Below are 21,502 nucleotides of genomic sequence, written 5' to 3'. Positions count from 1 at the left end.
CATGTATCCTTGTTCCATTGGACTGTTCATGCGTCAGTGGGAATGACTCGCCCTGCGCGTAGGCCATTTTGAGGCAGCGTTCCAATGGGAGTGCCCTGTCCCTCGTACCGGCAGATCAGCTGCCTATTCTGTAAAAAGAGCAAGGCGTTCCAAATGGAAGGGTCTGACTTTTCTGAGTTGTGAGATGCTCCCCTTGTATACCTTTTGAGCAGTCATGAAACTGTGTTTGTAGCTAGGGCCATGCCGAGTACCCCGGTACCCGATTCCATTTTGTCAAACTTTTTACCCGAAACTACTTTGGGAAAATTTTGATCCAGCATTCTGGTAATGCATGCACCATTTTCTATTGATTACTTGGCGGAAAGCTGCTGGAAAAAATCCAAATAAAATATCTTTTCAGACCGGCTACTGACAATTCCCTGTCGTCTACATTGGAGATGAGGATGTTTACATTATTTTGACACTCAGGGAAAGAGATGCCCTTTGTTTAATACCAACATTTATGTGGGCGTGGACGAGTCGGGACAAACTTTATTTCTGCATTTTGCTCTGATCTTCACAATATGTACGGGTACCCGCCCATTATGGGAATCGGGTACCCGGTTCCCAAAGTACCCGCAATTGCTCACCACAATTTGTCGCTCAACTCCCCAAATGGAACAGAAATGCCATTTTTTTATCCGTTCTATTAACATCACAGCTTATCTTAGACAACCAGGATGCATTTCAAGGAGGAAATCCATACCCGGATGCTTTTTACCCCAATATATGCCAAGGAGGTAGGTCAAACATCAAGTTCATTAATGGCAAATGTTTGTGAGTTTGTGGTACGAGTAATTTCATGAGGTAACAGATGGAATGTTCCATTTTTTAATTGAGTGTTCCGTTTTTATCGGATGATAAATGGAATGTTCCATTTTAATGCGGAACATCGCATGTCATAGTTCACAAAATTACAACTTTTCATAGCACTTATGTGAAACAGCCACCCCAGTCTTGGCATCACTTGTGATTGGAGCAATGGAACTTCCATACATACGTTGAATACAACTTGTTCGTACCATGGCTGTTCCGTGCATTGAAACAAATAATTCGGTATACAAATAATGAATAATTTATTCATTATTTAATTCATTTATTAATTTATTCAATAATTTTAGTGGAATGGTTAAAAACAATTTCATGAGGCCACAGATGAAATGTTCAGTTCCACCAATCAGGTAACTTGGATAATTATCACACAATCAACAATCCACCAAACAGATGATAGGAATTTTAGGGTGATGATTAAGATATTGACAACAACTGCTCTGTGAAGCCCAAATTTTATTTCAAAACTGATTTCCCATATCAGTTTGAAATCCAAAGAACGCATTTTCAGTTCTCTCATTTTCCAGATTTGGCTGAGGACAATTATTCAAGCCATAACCTCACCCTTACTAGTGCAAATATCCTGCACCCAGCTGTTGGACCTTGTTGAGTTGGTAACCTTTTTGAAAACAAATGTAACTTCTGCAAATAGGTTTTAACATTTTTTTCCTAGGTAAATTTCACCAAGTGTCAGAGGACACACACTGGGTACCTTTTCTCAATGCAACCATCAACTACATCAGGAGGGTCTATCCTAAACCGTGGGACAAGGTATGCCCCTCATCAGTTAGGTTAACCCCACCCCTTAATGCTCACACCAACGGCAGCCAATTTTTTTTTTCTGTTTTTGGCTAGCAGAATTCTGCCACGGTCAGCATTCAACAAGAGTGATAGATCTTCAAAGACTAATCACTTATGATGTATTTCCGATTTCATTGAAAGCATGTGAAATTTCATCTCTTATACACAGGAACCGATCTTCAGATTCGCAGAATATGCGTTATTTTAGACTTTTCCAATAATTGTATTTCTCAGTAGGTACACTGTACCTCTGTCTTTTTAGGACATTTAAAGTACAGAAAGAGAAATTCTTTTTTCAAAGCTGAAATATGTTTGAAAGTGTTTCCCCTTAATCATTGAAAACCAATTTATGCCCTCGCACTGAAACACAAAGCTGGCAAAGTTTCTGGTGTCTATGTAGTTATTTTACCCTATTAGGGACCCTGCATGTATATTACTTATTCCACATTATTTTATGACAATTTTTAGACGATCTAAAATCCCTTCTTTGTCCAGCATTCTAACATAAAATCTTTGGTTGTTTTGGGGGGGATTTACTTTTATTGTATCTATGTATTTAAATTTTTTATTGTATATGTAATTGTAAATTTGAATGCTGTCGGTCTTAGAACAGTTTTATTCAAATTTTTGTGTGAATAAATAAACCAAATCAATGTATATATTGTTTCTGTCCAATAAATAATAATAACAAAATAGAGCCAATGGCATTTTTGTCTTAGAAATATTCAATTTTACTCTTCGAAAAATCATGAATTATTTCTGGGATTTCTGTGGGAGCCTTGAAATCCCCATTGACCAATTGTTGTTTCCCGAGTTGAAGCCTCTGTCCTTGTTCAACTTGTACTTGGCAGGAGACAGAGAAGTTGGTTGTATTCATGCTGGGCTTCACCTCGCATCAGGTCGCGGATGTGTCTTGGCACAGTCTCGGCATCGACCAAGGATTTCTGACTACCATGGGAGATGTGAGCAAATGAAAACTCAACATTTTGAACTCTGAATACTGTCAACAAGGGCAGCAAAGTATTACTGCTATAGAAAGACATTTTATACTGTTTCCGTTAGGCCCAAAAGCACACATGTGTTTCTTGCGCGTGACTGTTACAGATTTGTGCACATTCCATTGAAAATGTTGCTTTATTAAAGCATGCCATCTCTTGTTTGTGCATTTAGATTGCAGATTAATTTGATTTAATCTTTTAGCAGTCACAAGTTTCTTAGATAAAAAAAATCAACCACTTTTGTTTCACAACACAGGCGACACGTATAAAGAAAAGTTTGTCTAAAGGTACCGATATCTCTTAATGCTGAAATCACGTGGCTTTGTTCACAGGTGAATTTCCATGGCAATTACGGCAATGCCCACTCTGTCGGAGATATCGGTAAGAGCCATCACTTCATGCCTCAACTAGGATGTTAACAACAACCAGGTTCCTCATTTCCAAATTCGAAACCGATTTGTAATGCTCATGTGCTCCTTCTTCTAAACCTTGGCCTCGGTCATGCCAGCAGACACTCAAAGTTGCAGACAGTCGGCAAAATTGAACTGCCAGCATCCATGTTTGCATCAGTTCTGATAAAGCATTTTGCACATGATTCCATTCATGTGTCACTAGGGTCTATACTACAATGCTGTTTGCTTATCTTATTTTCTGCCACACTGAAGCAATTTTTAAACATGGACAAATTTATATTTTCTTAGCCAGAAAAAGTCCTCAAAATTGTCACCATTTTTGTCTTTCCTGTCACCAGGTGGAGACATAGTTGGGACCTTTGAATTCAACCTATCCTATATAGACACCCTGTCGGAATGGTACGGACATGAACAAAATCTTAAAAGTCTCAAAATCCTGCTGAATAGAGTTGATGGCTAAATGTAGACATAACAGTCTGGTGCTGGAATGTTAGATGTATGAATAAGGATCAGAACATGAGGATGCCTGACCTTAATTCATGTTCTAATAGAACATCAACAGGTATCGCCAAAGTCCAAAAACATCTTAATGAAACCTTGAGCTGCGATTTTCAAAATAGTTTCATGCTGTGAGATTCCCCTCAATAGCCTTGTGACGCTGTTCCATATAAAATGTTCTGCAGCTTTGCATCACCGCGTACGTTGGCGCAAAATGGCCAGCTGCTGTTTCCAGTCACAAATTGTGACTTTGAAAGCAGGCCATGTCCAAAATGGACTTCCAGGGCTACGTCTATTGTCAGTGCATCTGAATTTTCATTCAAGCTAAAACTTAGACCTCGTATCAGATGACGGATTCAGAAGCAGTCTTAGTCTTTGATTGACAAAGTTGAGGAAAGATATGTTTGTTTTTTCTTTTTAGGTACATACCCACTAAAGATCTCGTTGTAATTTACAAAGAGCTGTATGGACGCGACATTGTCGAAAGCAGTCTGATTGAAGAATGCACCGCACTTTTATTCCTCGAAAGGCAAGTTTACTTTTGAACTAATTGTTCACATTTTTTAAAACAAGAAGTAAAATCATTACTCAACACCTTGCTCAATGCTACTTGAAGAAGTACGTATGATGACGTCCAAATGAGGGAACCTTAACTCGTTAATGTGTAATTTGAAAGAAACTATATAGGGAAACTGACTAGGTGCTTAGAATTGATTCTAAAGATGAACAAAGAAATTGACTGGAGTGGGATTTGAACTGCGACCTCTGGAATACTGTACCAGTGCTCTACCAACTGAGCTATGGCTCTTCCCATTTATCAATATCTCTGTTGTGGGGGTGCTCCTGCTCCAATCAATTTCTTTGTTTATCTTTAGAATCATTTATAAGCACCTAGTCACCTGTAGTTTCTTTCGTAACATTATGTCCAAAACGCCGTATCCTCTTTGAGTGTTCCCTGTTCACCATTTCCCAGGTTGTATCGTGTTATTGGGGTGTGATCTCTGGCTACATGGTGTTTCAGGTTTAATGGCTTCTGGCTAGCGCCCCCTGAACAAAGATATTGACAGTTGGGAAGAACCAACCAACATAGGGCTGGGTAGCTCAGTTGGTAGAGCACTGGTACGATATTCCAGAGGTAGTAGGTTCAAATGCCACTCCAGTCAATTTCTTTGTTAATCTTTATAATTTAATTTAACAGTAATGTCTTTTATGAAGAAGTTTTAGCTGCATCTTTTATATTATGAATTTATTGAAAATGTAGCACCGAATTAAAACTAAAGCAAGGCAGTCATTTTTTTACGTTAAAATTATGTTTGGTTTCTACTTGCAGACTTGGTGAAAAACTAGCCATCTCAAAGGTACGTATTGAAAAGCACGGTGTTGGGACATGTGGCCTAGTGGTTAGGGTTTGTACATGTAGCTTCCGATTACAGGGTCGGGGGTTCGAATCCAGCTGGTGGCAGCATGGTGCGATCTGGGCAAGTCACTCTACCCCTATGTGACTCTCCACCCAGGAGTAAATGGGTACCTGTGAGGGCAGACATGGGTATGTTTGAAGTGATTGCGCTGAAATGGTAGCATCAGGCTAGTATACTTCCCAGGGAGCGGAGATGGTTTCCAGGAATGTTCAGATGATGTGAGCCCAATGCGCAGCGAGATAGTATATTGGTACCTTAGAAAAACAGATACTTTTAGACACTGTGCCAAGGTATAAATGTCAGGATATTATTATTTTCAATTTTAATTATCTCGCTTCTGCACGGATAATTCTGTTGTTGAAGTCACTCTTTGGGTCACTTGGTAAACACTTCAAAGAAGCACAGCTGTGTCGTGTTGTGCACTGCAGCAACATGCACGAGAGGGACCTTGGGCACTTGTGCATATTTGTGCTGTAAAACTAAAGGAGGGTTAACAAAAGTTTTTCAAGGAAACACTTAAAAATTTCAATGAAGAGTAGATTTTTCCAGCAGAGAATCGGCTGAGAAACTGTTGTTTTCTGAAGTAGGTGAATCCAATACACAAAAGTTTTGCATGGCAGCACGATCGGATTCTTTGTTTTGTACATTTTATTTCATTTTATTTCATTTCTCTTGCGCTTCCTATTTGTGAAGTTGTTTCCAGATTATGCCAGGAAGTCCCCTTTTCTGGTCGAGCAGTTCCAGTCCTACTTTTTAGGCGGTCTAGATGACATGGCGACGTGGACCACCAATGTTTGGCATGAAGCCATCTACATGCTCGACAAAGGCACAGGGTAAAGAGGTCAACCATTTTTAAAAAGATTTTCACAATCATACGAAGAGTACTCTTTTCCTAGATCTTACCCGCTGCAAAGGTCGTAAAAACAGTTATATCTGTACTAGTTATGTATCTGAGAAGTGTCGTGGCAGCCAAGACCCCCCCTCCCCATCCCGAAACAGGTTTGTTCCCTCATGAAAATGGTGAAAAAAAAACCTGTGGCCCCCAGTGTGTCTTTGTCTGGAAGACACAATACGCTCACCATCACTTTGGTTTGTTGCAGATCAAAGAGTTGTTAACTAAATTCTTTTTTGGGGGGATCAGTCGTTCAGTCCATACAAAAAGTCCAGTCTTTAGCCAAGCCTCAAGACACTCAAATGGACTAATAAAAGCATTCCTTTGTCATTGTTCGACCTTGTTACTTGCTACTTGGCTTGTATTATCAAGTTCAACGATGTCACTTTGCCGACCGCTTGCCGATTTTGCCTGGTACCCTGGATATATTTTGTGCATACGTCACGAGGGAATTTCAACTGATGATCAACAAATCATCTTACTCGGACTTGCTCAAAGGTGCTTATGACACATATGTCATACTTTATTGAGAAACATGTATGCTGCCCTCTGCTGTTCATGCATGGATGCAATGGATCACAAGGTTATATTTACACACCACAACTTTTTTGTTTACCAACTGCAGTGCTTGTAGTCTTCCCAGAAATCCCATCTACCTCAACTGTACCCAGAATGCCACAGTGGCCAATACACCGTCATCAGATGCTGATGCTTCAAAACTTTCTGGGCTTCACAACAAAGTTGACCTCCAGGGGTTGACCCCTGACCTAGTTCACAGGCGACAGACAACGAGGGGTGTGTACTTTTCACCAGCTGAAACACTGAAGGCGAGTTTATCATTAATCAGTTGAATGGCTTCTAACTTGACCGAAGATTTCATAATTAACTTGTGATGAATGGACTCGCCTTCAAAATTGAGTTGAAACTAAAATCGTTCATTCTTGTTTTAGATCAGTAGATTTTTGGGGGTAAACAATGTTTCTGAATTCCCACTTTTCCCGACTTGGAAATTCATTCAGATTTTATTTGTGACCGCCCTTTCACCAATATTTTCAACCCTTCAATTCTTTCTGAGAGTTTGTGCTGGGATAGGGTTCCAAGCCACAACCTCTCGGTTTCTGGTCAAGATATCTTGACCCTTCCACCACAGAGTTTGTCGAGGTTTGCTGGCTTAACAGAGAGAAAGTTTCCTGGATCAATGTTTGAATATGACTTCAATGAAAATCAATCCTTTAACGGTGTTATTTTTTGATGGTTGTGTTTGCAGAGAAAAATTCAGACTCTTATCCAAAAGAGAACCACAGCACTGAAAGCATTGCAGTCACGTTCCAATTCCACCAATCTGAGGTCTTCATCATATCTGAAGTCCACTTTCACAACGGCAAATTCCTACGCCCATCTGGGATGGTACGCTGTCTGATTGGGTTCAGAGTTGATCTCATATTGCAGAACACTGGCTTGGTCACCAGGAAATTACTTATTAGTTCCCTGATAATAAAACATGGTTGCACCGACTTTGAACTCTGAGTTGTCTCACCTGGGAATGCCCACCCATGTACAGAGATGCTGAAAGTCACAAGATCAGTCCATTCTAGGTGGACTGGTCTGACTGGAGGTAGCACTGGCCCAACATTGAGTGGCTTGGAATTCTTGGGATACGTGGAATTCTCAAATGAGGATACCAGTCCACGTGCACTGATGTTCCCAATCAATCGTGGACGTTAAACAAAAGAATTAATGACCGTCCACGATTCCCGATACGTCCACGATTGCCAAACGTGTCCAAAGCATATTAGAGGCCTTCCAAAAAAGTTAAAGTATGAACAAAAGAGGACAATAGGAACGTCCACGATTGCCCAAAAAACACGTTTGCCTGTGTATGTTGACAGACACATTGAAAACAACATCCCTAAAAAGTGGACTGACCCACCGATCAGTAGGTCCCAAATTTGAGTTAACATGCCTGTCAAGTTTTTCAGGGGTTGGGTTGAAGGAGAATTCTAAGCAATTAGCTTTGTTGGTGATGGTTTCTATGAAATGTTTCTTTATTCCTTTTTTGCTGTTTGTTTTTTTTTGCGACAGGTCGATTCTCACGGCCGACATCAATGCAGACAAGATGGACGATCTGATCATCGGGGCACCAGGTTACAGTTTGGCTGGTAACCCACAGAATGGACGGGTCTTTGTTGTGTTTGGCCAAGAAGGCGGCTTACCAGAGCAGCTTGATCTAGACACAATGGCAAATCTGACGCTGTCGGTAACTAATATGGTAGGTCTCCTTTTTTTGCCTAATAAACAAGCCTGCCTGAGGTATTGTTGGCCCATTTAGAATTTGTTTGCATTTAATTATTTCCGTTAAATGTATGTGCACAAATCATTTTAAATATTCTTTAGTCCGTCCAGAATGTCTGGTGATGTGATGTTGGTATTAGCATTTTATTAAATGATACAAGCCATTGCTTCATTTCTCAACCGTTTTACAAGTTTTCAGTCTTGCCGAGGTAATTGTTATTGAAACAGCCTAAACATGAACGTTTCATGTTTTTTTTCAAAACTTAGTCATGTTCTAATTTTGAAATTAAACTTAATGTGTTTATGATGGCCAACAGTTATACAACAGCTTTTTTGATTGGCTGCTACTAGATGACTAATTGGCTATTGGCCAATTTTTTAAGTCCATGTGACTTATCTGAAAGCAAGTAAATTCAAGATTAAGATTTTTTGCTTAATTGGAAAAATCTATTTTGATTCAAGTTTGATTCTTGTAGCCTTTTATTGCCACAAACACTCATGGGTCCAAAATTTATTTTTGGGTGGGTTAGTTTTCTTGTTTCTTGAATTAATTGATGTGTTTAATCGGCAGAAAAACAGTCATTTTGGAACTGCCATTGCGGTTCTCGACTTCAATCAAGATGGCTTGGAAGATCTTGCCGTGAGTGCGCCCTCCACTGGCTCTGCGAGTCTCAATTATACAGTAAGTGGTTGTTGCCATGGCAACTGTTCACATGGTTACACATTTCGTTGTCTTTGCACCCATGCCCAAATTGATGTGATTCGAACCTCAGATGTGAAAATGAGGCACCAGTGTTCACAGATAACATTTTTAAAAACATCTGCATAGCTTATAGACTGCTCGGAACGCAGTGAATTATATGGATTAATAGTTATGTCCTTCAATATTGAGTTTTCATGGCAAGTTTCAAGCATAGTTGGTAAAAAGTTTTAATGGCACATTTTATTCCCATTGTTTTAAAAGAGGTAGAGTTCTTTTTTGTACATATTTTCACATACCCTGAATAGCACATTTGATTAAAAATGTGTTCCTTTTGTTCTTAATTTGTCATTTTCTAAATAAGGGTGCAGTGTTTGTATATTTAGCCAAATCTGCGGGGGTGTTCTACCCAACGCCAAATGTTAGTGTGGTGTGCAAGGTGAGATGTAATGACTTTTGTTAATTCTATTAAACTCCCAGGCATTCTTTCAAGAAGCCTTCCTGAATCCTACAAAATCCTCCACTGTGCAGGAAACCAATGTCACCCTCTTTGTGCTTCAACTTTCAAGGGGCATCAATCCCCATGTAATAAAGTAACAGTGGCTGGGCTCTACCTTCCTCAATCCTACAAAATCCTTCACTCTGTAGGAAACCAATGGCACCCTCTTTGTGCTTCAACTTTCAAGGGGCACCAAGCTCCAAGTAAAGTAACAGTGGCTGGGCTCTGCCTTACTCAGTCTTGCAATATCCTCCAAAACCTTTGGTTGGATCTTTAAGAAACTGGTAGGAATAGGCCTACAGGATTTCAAATGGTCGCAACTAATTACATTATCTGTTTCGGTAGCTAAGCAGAAGTATGGAGGAGAGAGCCTTCCTAATAATTCTCATTTTATGGAAAAATCTGTCTCTTTATTAATAGCTGCAAAGTTATGACAAGTGTCGCAAATAAGTAACCTTCAATTTTTTTCCGTATTTAGTCAAAGTATTGCAACCTTGGCTGGTCACTAGGAACGGCCGACCTGAACCAAGATGGCTACCTTGACCTCATCATTGGGTCACCGTTTGTTGGCAACAGGCAAGGTCAACAGCAGAGTGGTGCCTTGTGGGCCGTGTACTCCAAGAAGATGAAACCTGGTAGAAAACGTTCAAAAATCTTTCTTTCTTGTACATTATTCGGAATAAACATAATTATCTCAAAAGTATTCTTAAGGCCTTTTATCCTGCATTTTGTTATTTAAACGTTTCACACTTGTTATGTTATTGACGTCACTGTCTTTTAAGCTGAACAATTCCCCAAATACTAAATAAAAATAGTTTTCTATAGCAGATAAGGCTTTTGCAGCAGCGTTGTCTCGTTACTGACGAGGTTTCGCATAACAGCTTAAGTGGCACTTGGTCAAGCGATGAGAGCTCGCATATTTTCTGTGAAGCCGTTACAAAAAGATTTTCACACGATCATGGCTGGGATTCAAACCCATGACCTATTTGTTTGTGGGTCATTCTATAAATCTGGGATCCGACATGCGACAGTTTTCTGTCCCCGTTACATCTGCCGTGTGTAGTTTGACAATGAATATATCATTGAAATTGATTTCAAACAATTTTGATTTGTTTGACGGGTTATTTTTGTTACTTAATTACTCTTGGAAATTGAAGGAATGTACAAAGATCTTACGAAGTCGCATGCAAGATGAAATAGGGACAGGAAAAAATTTAACCCCACATTTAATATAGAATGACCCTTGCGGAAGCTTCTTAACCAATATTCTGTGAAAACCAAATCATCTGCAAGCATAGCACACTTATCAAATTTTTGGTTTTATGAACAGGAAGAAGACTTCTATCTGTGGAAACCAACGGGACACTTTTACTTGAAGGAGAACAGGTGAAATGAAATGGAAATTGATTCATGTTTTTATCGTTAGTAGGACAATTTCAAGAAACGTTATATCAGGTTATATTCCTCTAACCGAAACTGTACGCCAAAAAAGAAATGATGAATTTAAACAAAATACTGGCCATTAACTGACAATAGTAATGTAAATTGTGTTTTTGTCGTTTTCCACAGCAATATGGTTGGCTTGGGTACAATCTAATGATCGAGCCTAAAATGCAAGGTCAAGGGTCGTGGCTTCTAGTCTCCCAACCAGCGGTACGCATATGTACCAGGTGAGTCCTTTTTCTGCGTCAAACAGTCAAAATAACAGTAACTTGTGTTTGATTATCCTTGAAAAGTCAGCTCCTGGCTTTTGTAAGATCTTGATGGCTTGAGGGCTGTACGGCCCGCTCACTGTTGCTGTGCATGAGCTTCAATCAATGTTTTATGGGGGATGCATGTATTTCCCTCCCATGACCCCGTTGGTTATGGTTTTGTTAGATTTTGGTGGATTTTTACTAAAGCTTCAGATGGGCTTCAGATTGTCATGGGACGCATGTATCCTCACTCATTCGCTAGATATCCAAAATGGAAAAAGTTTCCAACTTCTTATGCTAAGTTTTGTAAGAACTAATTTCAAGAACAAACTGGATCTCCAGAGGTGATCATGCTGCCAAACATTACATGATTCTGCAAAGTGTTTTGTCAATATCAATCACAATCCAGCACACGTTTTTAAAGCCACTTTACTTTCTCATTTTTTTTCACTGTCTTGGTGTCTAGTCCTGACTGCGAGTTTTCGCCTGACGACATCCAAAGTGTAGGTCGGCTTTTGGTCTATGACACCAAGGATTTAACCAAACCGGTTCAGAATATTACAGGACAGAAAGCATTTGGTAAACTTGGATCATCATTTGGTGTGGGAGACCCTTATGGAAACGGTGAAGAAATGCTCGGTGTTGGAGCAGATACTGTCAGTGAGTTTAATTATTAATAGAATATGTCAAGTTTTGGAAGGTTGCTTTTTCTCCTTTTTTTTCATTTTTCAGTCAGATGTACACAAAGTTAACTGTGCTTTATTCATAGCATTGCAAATCAATCACTTTCAAATCACAATCCAGTCACAAGTTGATGACCGGCCTATCACCTGTCATTCACGAGCCGATCACAAGTCAATTACACGCCAATTACAAGTCAATTACAGGCCAGTCACAAAGCAATTACACGCCAATTACGATCACAAGCCGATCACAGGTTAATCACTAACCAAGAACAAGCAAAGCCCAAGCTCATCATGGGCCATTCAGAGTATAGGCCATCCGGAAAACAATCCCATCTCTCAAATTAGATCGAGTGACCTGTATTGAATTCAAATGTCTGAATTCTAAATCTAGCAAGAAAAAAGTCACTTGTGTACAAAAGTATAACATTGTTATGGAGGGCGTTCTTCACACTATTGAAAACATTAAAAGCCTTTTCTTCTGCTAATCGTAACACAGAGGTGTAAACGTTTTCTCTTTTATGAGATCTAGTTGATTTGATGAAGGAAAACTCTTACAGTTTTTGGTTCTGATTCATGTCCTTCACAGACGTCCAGGGAAAGGTTGTTGGTGTTTCAACCACATTTACGCAGGCTGGTAACGTCAATTTATTCAGCCTCTCTGCTGCAAAAGATGCTGCAAGTGTTTCTGACAGTTACAAATTTGGACCAGCCAGCGGATCGGAAGCCTTGTTTGAAGGGGATCGTAGCTTGGGACGATTCGGGGCCAGTCTGCTGATGGATGATGTCACCAATGATGGCATTGGTGAGAAATCATTGTAATCGTAGGGAAATCTCGAGCAGTTAACATGCCTGTCTGATATTTAGTCTGTTTTTCATCAGTCAGATTCCCAAATTTTGGCATAAGGTATGCATGGATCAGGCAGGTGTAGTCGTTTATATAACGTTTAATAATCATGTTTTTACATGCAACTGACATCAGAGATTCTGTTTTGTCATTCTATATACTCTGGACCCAAAAGTGTGATATTTTTGTGTACCTGTTACACCTTACTTGTTTAATTCTACATAGAAATGTCAATGAAATTTTCTTCAGACTATTATTATTTTATTTTGCAGGTAATTTGAGTTAGTTAATCACTCATGAAAAATTAAAGAATTTGGACCCCATAAGAGTCGATACCACTCACAGGACCAGTCATATGACTAGTCACATGGCCAGTAACAAGACCAGTCATAAAACCAGTCACATGCCCAGTCACAAGACCAGTCACAAGACCGGTCACATGCCCAGTCACAAGACCAGTCACGACCAGTCACATGCCCAGTTACAGGACCAGTCACAAGACCAGTCACAATTAACAGGGTAATTACAGCACCAGACTACAGCACCGGACCTCCCCCCCCATTTATTTATTGCAGAATGTTCAAATCACGAGACCACTCTTCGAACTCTTGATATGTGTAATATTTTATTTCATTCCGTTGTGCAAATTAAGCCAAATTTTGTTGCATTCAGCACGTATTTGTTGAATTGCCAAGAACTGGACAAGGCACTACATGTAAAATTGAGTATGAGTCAGGTTCCATGATAAATTTGTATCAGCTGATCGTTATTTTCTTTTTAAGTTCCAAAAAATAAACAAAATCACTTCTAGTATGGAGCACCATGTTGTTCATTGACAAGTAATAGGAAAGATTTTGTTAGTTCAGTTGAAAGAAGTCATCAGTTGTGAATTGAAATGAATTGAAGTATTTTTGCCCGACGTGCATCACGGCTTGAAAAGTGATGAATCTGTGGCTGTGGCTTCACGTTTTCAACTTGCACTCTGCAGGCAGTAGTCAGGGACCCAGACCAAGCCATAGCCATCGACAACTACAGGCTTGAAATTATGAAGTTTAGATCTAAACCTGAAACCAAGATTCGGCAAAAGGCTGATGCTGACCTATCAAGATTTTTCTTCTTAATTTCTTCAGATGACGTAGTAATTGGCGCGCCATTGCGGATTGACGACATCACTGAAGAACTTTATGGAGGTATAGTATCCTGACACCTTATATATAAATGCCTTGCTTTTTGTCAACCACTGCAGACCATCTGCCATGGCGTTTAAATTTAATCGTCTATTTCATATTTCAGTTAATCATTTTTCAAGTTTGACATGTTGTGCTAAATTCAAGAGTTTGTTTTCCAGTTCGTAGAACTCAAGAACATTTTAAACATTTAGTGAGTCGCACCAAATTTAAAGGCAAAAAATACAGAAGGCGTGCCATGGAAGTTTCATAATTAAAATTTCAAATCATAACTTGTCTTCACCGTATTAATATTGGAAAAGTCCAAGTAAACTTTCTTACCCCACAATTCTTTTGGAACTCGACATATTTAGGACTGGGAGGAAAAATTGTATTGATTTAATTGACCATAGGTTTTCCAAAAAACAGTTTTCGTCGACACAATTGAAAGTTTGTTAGTTAAGTCCTATGAAATAAAATATATTCTGTATTGGCTGAAATTGAATTTGATGTTCTTCCTCCCCAGGTGAACAAGGAGCAGTGTATCTTTTCAAAGGTGGTAAATCATTATCCAGAGGGAATGTCACAAGAGAGTGTAATCTCCTGCATCGATTTGTCGAACCGTGCACCGGAGACAAGGTGGGTTATTTAAAGAACTTTGAAATTATATTACCCAGTGGCCATTTTCGATTGCTTGTGGAAAAAAATTCTCACACAAATGGGAATTGTAAATCAGAGTCGTGCACATAGAGTTTTCGTTCACAACTTGTCAATTCCAAACAATGATAATTTCTCCATCGGCCGTCAGGTAAACAGCACCCTCTTTTGCCACGTGTCCAGGGTTAATAACTATCATGTTTAGAAGCTATTATCTGTCAATTTGCAGTATCTTTCAAAGAAACAGTCTTCTAAACGGGAGCCAAAAATGCAGTCATTTATTTACACTATTAAATTCCATAACGGTATCGTTTGTAAGCACACAAAGCTTTATCTCATTGAGACACCATCACAATTGAAGACCGGAGGCCGCGTAATTTAATTTCAGGCAAAGGGGTATATCATTTCAGCCTTGACCATTGTGGTAGCATTTTCAAAGGAAACCTCGAATCAAATTAAAACGTTATCACAATGAGACTTGGTGTCAGTTGGTTGTACGCAAATTAAATTTTTGAGCTGAATTGGTCGAAACCTCCACAAGCTTGTTCAGAATGCCTTGAATAGAAAGTTATTTTGATGCACTGTAATTTCATAATTCTACCACCATGAGAACGTGGAAGTAAGATGATGTTCTGATTAGCGTACATGTATCAAATTTTCTCACAAATGGCACAATCGGTTTCTCGCTTTGTTATTCTATTTTTTGTAATTTTGAGAGACTAATGTTAGTTCTCGAATCAGTTGGCCAGTCAACTTGTGAAAAAAATCTCTATTTGAGAGAGCGGTTTGACGGTTTGCGTCGACTTGAAATGGGAAACTAGGAGTAACTTTGCATTTAGATTAAACACAGCCATGAGACTGATATATGAATTTGGTCTGGAACATAGGATATCATGTCCTAGGGCTTCAGTTGGTATCCTGTCCAAGTTTCGGACCAACCCCTAAAGAAATTTCAAATTCCATCATGTTTATCACATCATTGAATAGGTGCAAATTGGGAGAGACCGTAAAAAACACTTCTGTGTGTCTCATTTAGTCTGATCTTCGAGTTTTGTTGTACCGTTTTTAAAGGTATTGGGTGTTTGCCCTTCAGGGCACAAACATCAATGCTGCCATAGTATCTGCACCCACGTTTGCTGGTAACTTCCAGCTCGGCAAAAGTTGTCAACAAAGTTGTTGCACAAGCCTCTTTACACGTGTTACAAGTCTGTTCAAAAGTCCTTTCCAGAGACCATTCATAGGTAACAGGATGAGCAGTGACAAAGGAATGCTTTTGTCACAGTTTATTCCAAACGCTTGTGTCTTGGCTCAAGACTGGACAACTTGTAATGGGCTTGACTACAACTCTGGTTTATAGTAGACTGATGGCGCCGCAAGTCACGTGACCTATAGTGGGAATCAAACATCAGCAAACATGACGTTTTCCCTCAGTGAAGTGCGCCGTGAGTTGTTTACCAAAATTAAAGCCAGCGCCTTTATGGTATAATGTACTCAGCACGTCAGTAGTCTCGCACTGAACCAACTGTCGGCTTTATATTTGGTGAATGATACTTATAACACACCTTGCTATCGGGGGGACGCCATGTTTGTTGATGTTTGATATCAATTTATCAACTGTACAATCATGTACGTGTAGGTCATGTGACTTAGCACGCGCAATTAGTCTATGGTAAAGTCTGGGTAGAAGTGAACTGACTTGTCTGAATGCGCCTGTCTTATGGATTTCTTTCCCTTATTGTCTGGCTTTTATTGCAGGCAACGGCAGTGTTCTCAATCCCAGAGGTAAGAATCTTGTTTGTAGCAAGCCCCTTGTCAAGGCCAAACTTGAGAGATGCTGTAGCAGATAATCTCATTGTGGTCACAGAATTTCACGTTCCATTTGTAGTTTTACTGAATGGCCTAGACTTATTCGTTTCTGCAACTATTGTCCCTAGAGTAAGTCTACCACTCCCAACAAAAAAATGCCAGAGTGATAGCCTTTGTGATTTGCCGACAAAGGTTGGAGTGCAAAATCAAAGTCCCACCATGTATAACCCCAGTTCAAAGGAAGATTTGAATAAAGGAAGGCTTTTCTTCAAAGCAGCGGCACTTTTTAAGTCAACGCCGATGTCAGTCTCATAGGCCATGCGTCATTGTGCTCCTACAAGCAAACCTGAAATTGTAAACGCACATCCATGTATTACTCCGGCTTTAGCAAGGATCCATTAGGATAATTGCTCCTTTCTCATTGTCCTGAATTAACGTCATGCACTCACTAGCTGTTAGGTTGAATGTTTCATCACTGTTCAAAAGGAGACAAGAAAGGTGAAGTCTCTGCTTCCACTGAGCTTTACGTTCGTCCACTTCATCATTTTTCCCGTCACCCGTTCAAAAGACGCCCCGTGGCGTTTGCCTCGTATTCGGGGGGGGGGGGGGGGAGCGGGTTAGCGTGGCGGTTCTTTCCTCGCTTTGCAACAGTGAGGCCCGGGTTCGAGTCCCGGCTTGGCCCAGGCTTTACTGTATTTGGTTTCCAGTTCATACTCGCTCTCGTAGGTTTTCTCCGGGTACTCCGGTTTCCTCCTGCCTCTAAAACTGGACCGTCTTCCTAACTCCGTAATGTGATGCTGATTAATAAAGTGTATGAATAAACGTACAGTTATTGGCGCAAATAGCCTGAGATGCTGAAAGCGCCATTAAAAAACAAAACAACAACTTGCCTCGTATTCACAGTCGATGCAGTGAGTGCTCCAAATGCGCTTTTTAGAAATTGTGGCTTTGAATCGCATAAAGTCGTTCACTCTTTCCACATCGTATCCACTAGTGCATTTGCTTCCATTGAATGTTGAGCACAAATCCTCTGAAAGATTTTTTTCTTGATCATTTTTTTAAGGGTGGCATTGGCAGTGGAAATGTCCAAAAATCCTCCACTCTGCAGAAAACCAACGGCAAATTCTTTGTACTTCAACTTTTAAGGGGCATCAAGCCCCATGCATAGTAACAGTGGCTGGGCTTTACCTTCCTCAATCCTACAAAATCCTTCAAACCTCGCGATGACTATCGGCGGATCTGAGAGAAACACGGGTCAAATGTTGCAGCTTTAAGCCTAAGATTGCTTAAAGGTTGGCCTCTGCCGTGTCGTGGTAAACACAGCTATTATTTTCTGCTGAAGTTGCAAACCTTGTTCATCGCTCAAAAAACAAATAAACAACCCAACCAACGAACAAACTAATTGACCCTAAATTCTTGAAGGTGATTTGGTCAGGGGAAAACCTATTAGAATAGATTGCATCACTACCCCGGGCCTCGCATGTAGACGTCCCCGTTTTTTTGACCTTTCGTTATTGTGTGATACCTCTATCTCTCTGTTTTTGTTTTTCTAGTCTGGCACCAGATTTGGTCATCGGCTGGCTTCTTGGAAAACTGGCACGGTAGGTTATGTTCATTAAAATTATCTGTATGGCTGTTTTGAAGCATTCTTTCCTACGTTTTCCTGCCTGTGTGTGTCAGAAGATGATTAGTTTGGCGGTTTGGGGGGTATTTTGTGCTGTGTGTTCGCCGTGAGTCATTAGGTGGTTGCCTTAGATGGCATGTAAGGTGATTAATTTGTTTTTTTCAGACAGCTGTTTGTGGTCTGTCTCCTCGCCTCATCCGTTCTGTGGGCACCACTCATGGTGTGTGATTAATTAGTGGGGCCGAGCGAATGCCTCATTATGTGCTATGGATTTTGGTAAAAGTTGATACCAATGTTAGCACGGGGGTTATCTAAATGTTTAGTGTGATGTTAATCTCTGTAAAGCACAAACTCTGCTTCAGCGTGAAAAACCTTGCTTGATAAATCAGGTTACCAGCCAAAACTCCATGCGATGTACATTGTTTCTGAATGGTTATTCAGCTGTCTTTTGGTTAGCATGACAATTACAATGAATTTGAGCTGGTAACGTTTGTTTTTAAATAGGTTTTTTGTGCTCAAGCAAATTTTGCACTTAGGAGCTCTATGACGTTGGCCCTAGTTTTAAGTTTTCACGTGACCTTTTTCCTTCCCCCATCCCCTCCTCAATCCCTTGTCGCCCCTCCTCGCTTTCCTATCCTTTCCTTAACCTCTGCCGATCTCCCTTATCTACCCCTTGCTTCGCCCTATCATTGACATCTCCTTCCATATCAATCAACCCCTTCCTCGCCCGCCCTTAAGCGTCCCCCGCCCCCTTCATCAATCCACCCCTCGCCTTCTTCCACCTCCTGCCCACATGCCCCCCTCTCTCAACTTTCCACCCCTCAGTCCAGCTACCTGTACATGAAGCCACATCTCATTAATAAGAGGTCCTTTGAACTTCTCAAATTTACCTCGTTATAACAGAAATGCTGTGTTATCCGGAATGAAAACCATGAAAACCAATTAACAGAAACCTAAAATGTCGTTGTCATTAGAAAAGTATTGTGTCAACGATGCTCTTACTAAGAAGATTTGACTGTAACTTAGAAATGAAACGTTCCTTTCTTTTGTCCTCCATATGCGTCAACCAATCAGACGACACGTTTAGTCGTAACAGCTCCAAGGAGCAGTAAGCAAGGTCGACTCGCGGGGGCCGTGTTTGTCTATTCCGGCTTCAACTGATTCCTATCATCTCATTCCTACATTGTAAGTACCATTCGATTCATACCCACAAACATTCAATTCTTATCATGTCCAGATTACAAGGACAAACCAGTTGAGTTTTTTATCATCAGGACTTTGTTGAAAAAGTCTGCAAAAAATAAAGGAAAGCAAAGCATTCAGTTGGGACTTTCGAATTACCCCAAGTCATGCCGCGCAACAGAACTTTGTTACTATTGCACTTGCAATCAACAATCCACGGTAAAAGAGTTTCATGGTTCTCACTTGCCTTATCCGTTTCCCCGTAAAATTGGTCAAGCAATATAAAGTGGTGCCTGGCGTTGGCGAAGGCGTTTTGCTATTTCAAAGCTATCAAATGTCCACCTGTAGTTTAACCGAATTACCTGAGAACAATGTAGAGTGGAAAATCCTATTTTTATCACCAGAATATACTTAACAATTTATACATGTTAGACGCTATTTAAATACCTGTCTGTAATTTCTATGGGTGATGTGGTTTTTGCTTAAATTTCGTAAAGAACCTTATTGCATAGCATGTAGAGGCTTTGCACGGTAGCCATCTTGCAGGATAGTTCTTTTGTTCCACAAGGAAACCTTCTTTGTGCATACCCTATGACACAAAAGCTTGGGCCTGCAAGATGGCAGCCATGTAAACCCTCTATAGTTGTAAATGAACTTTTGAATTTGCAGTGCTCTGAAATGAAACGTGCTAACAAAAGCTATGCCAAATCCGCTCCGAGCGGAACAAAAGAGGGCGTGTTTGTAAATGAAAACGACGGTCCTTTTGGTACCAACTCACCACATAGGCAAAGTATATGTGCATTTGACGCGGAGCACGCTGAGTACGCGCAACAAATGATTTGGAATGTATGGTCTTTACGTACATATACACGCAGAACGCGTGCAAGAGCCCGCTTGTAACCACCTGTCTTTCTTTCGCCGATTGGGGTGCACTTCAGCTCAGGGCGGATAGAAGGAAATAGACTGGTGCACGAAATAACATGTGATACTTCTTGTACTGTGAAAAAAACATGTCTAGTACCAAGGCTTTCCTGCATGTTAATGCCAAACTAATGATTGGTCCACTTTTTCAGAAAATGCGACGGCCGGGTGTGTAGGTACTACTCTTAAATATTGAATTCGTTAATTAAAAACTCACTGCTGCAAAAATTAGAGAAAAAAATTTGGGAACTTGGAATTTGTACCTCAGAATTGTGAAAAACAGGCAGTAGGAATTTTACAAAAATGCTGAAAATTGTGCTTTTAAATTGGGCATTCGTCTTTATTTGTGAAGGATTGTAATGTACCTGTGTACTCATGATGAAATTAGTGCAGTTCACTAAGTTGTAGTCTTTCGTTTTGGAAATCGGTTACAAATTATTTGTTTTTTCCCGAAATATATATTTTTCTAATTACGAATTTGTCATAATTTGTTACAATTTTTGTGTATATTAACCAATAACAGAGAGTACGTGGTAAATATGACATTCAAACGGTGACAAATGGCCTCGGTCAAATTTTGTTAAATTAAGACGTTTTCAAAAACTGAAACAAAAATGTTACCGCAAAAGTGTTGATAATTTGAAACGTTGGTTATGTAGAAAGGTTTAATGAATGAAGACAAATTTGGGTAATTTTTGGGCAAGATCATTCATCTAGTCGGCGCATACATGTATATTTAATTTGGACACACACACCCACACACTCATCGGGGACCCTCTGTCAATGGGGACCTTATTGTCCTCTATTGTTCAGGGTCCCCAGTTGAATGCAGAAACAAACTCACAAAAACCACGCCGAATTTTAGTGTGCGTGGGGGATGCCGTTTTTTCTTGAACAAGGTTTTATTTTTCATCGATTGCTTTACACCAAAATGTATGTACAAATTTCTTGCATAACAGTATTGCATCACAGTCTCCACAATAAATCTATCTTCATTATCCACCTGTTGGTACCTATAATTAATTAATAATTAATAATCCTGTATATGGGGCCGAGCTGCGTATTAATCACCAGTTGCGAATGGGTGGGTCGACAGATTTTGCGACGGTCGTGATTGGCCAACTCGTTGCAAGCACTTGGAGGCGCACTGTTGTAAACCGCCTATATTCCACTGTAAATGTTGTATTACAACATGGCCCATTCTCAGCTTCGGCTGTTTTGCCACGAGAGGGTTTGTTTATAAATTTATCTCTCTGTTTGGATTGTATTGGATTTGTTTGGTATTACCTCACAACAAAATACAGTGACAAGAAAAAAACCCAAAAATACTATGAACAAGAAGTGCACAATATACACAAAAATAGGTAATTACCTATTTTTTTGTCGCAGTCTCTGTTGTCATATTGTCATATTGTCGTTGGTTCGTTTTTGTTTAGATTGTTTTTTTCCCCTTAAGTTTTTTATTTGTTTTAGTGCAATAATAGGGACCCCACTGGAAATAAGTTGTAAAACTTTCATGGGCTAAATAAGTTGTAAAAAGC

At 39.9% G+C, this 21,502-nt stretch overlaps 1 protein-coding gene across 7 annotated transcripts in view; it reads left to right on the top strand.

Moving 5' to 3' along the window:
* The window catches only part of LOC110975439 (phosphatidylinositol-glycan-specific phospholipase D-like), a 49,516-nt gene that overhangs the window by 1,620 nt on the left and 26,394 nt on the right, over positions 1 to 21,502 (top strand). For 6 of the 7 annotated variants that reach the window (XR_002597698.2, XR_015423458.1, XR_015423457.1 and 3 more), the window contains exons 3-25: positions 701 to 779; positions 1,544 to 1,641; positions 2,523 to 2,633; positions 3,002 to 3,050; positions 3,421 to 3,481; positions 4,002 to 4,109; positions 4,911 to 4,938; positions 5,692 to 5,831; positions 6,516 to 6,717; positions 7,158 to 7,297; positions 7,973 to 8,159; positions 8,754 to 8,864; positions 9,247 to 9,321; positions 9,860 to 10,016; positions 10,712 to 10,767; positions 10,951 to 11,051; positions 11,542 to 11,735; positions 12,348 to 12,563; positions 13,736 to 13,795; positions 14,298 to 14,410; positions 16,184 to 16,210; positions 17,788 to 17,835; positions 18,933 to 19,043. Coding sequence is in view for 4 of the 7 variants with exons in the window: in XM_087130416.1 (XP_086986542.1) it covers positions 701 to 779; positions 1,544 to 1,641; positions 2,523 to 2,633; positions 3,002 to 3,050; positions 3,421 to 3,481; positions 4,002 to 4,109; positions 4,911 to 4,938; positions 5,692 to 5,831; positions 6,516 to 6,717; positions 7,158 to 7,297; positions 7,973 to 8,159; positions 8,754 to 8,864; positions 9,247 to 9,321; positions 9,860 to 10,016; positions 10,712 to 10,767; positions 10,951 to 11,051; positions 11,542 to 11,735; positions 12,348 to 12,563; positions 13,736 to 13,795; positions 14,298 to 14,410; positions 16,184 to 16,210; positions 17,788 to 17,835; positions 18,933 to 19,019 (2,448 nt within the window). In the remaining 3 variants the exon portion in view is untranslated. Of the gene's footprint in view, positions 1 to 700; positions 780 to 1,543; positions 1,642 to 2,522; positions 2,634 to 3,001; positions 3,051 to 3,420; positions 3,482 to 4,001; positions 4,110 to 4,910; positions 4,939 to 5,691; positions 5,832 to 6,515; positions 6,718 to 7,157; positions 7,298 to 7,972; positions 8,160 to 8,753; positions 8,865 to 9,246; positions 9,322 to 9,859; positions 10,017 to 10,711; positions 10,768 to 10,950; positions 11,052 to 11,541; positions 11,736 to 12,347; positions 12,564 to 13,735; positions 13,796 to 14,297; positions 14,411 to 16,183; positions 16,211 to 17,787; positions 17,836 to 18,932; positions 20,724 to 21,502 lie in introns of those variants that run through there. The other variant, XM_022227943.2, reaches the window with a different exon arrangement.

Source organism: Acanthaster planci, linkage group LG20 (assembly GCF_054643075.1).
Source record: "Acanthaster planci isolate LZ-2023a linkage group LG20, COTS_SCS, whole genome shotgun sequence".
Lineage (NCBI taxonomy): Eukaryota > Metazoa > Echinodermata > Asteroidea > Valvatida > Acanthasteridae > Acanthaster > Acanthaster planci.
This window is presented reverse-complemented; position numbering and strand designations above follow the sequence as displayed.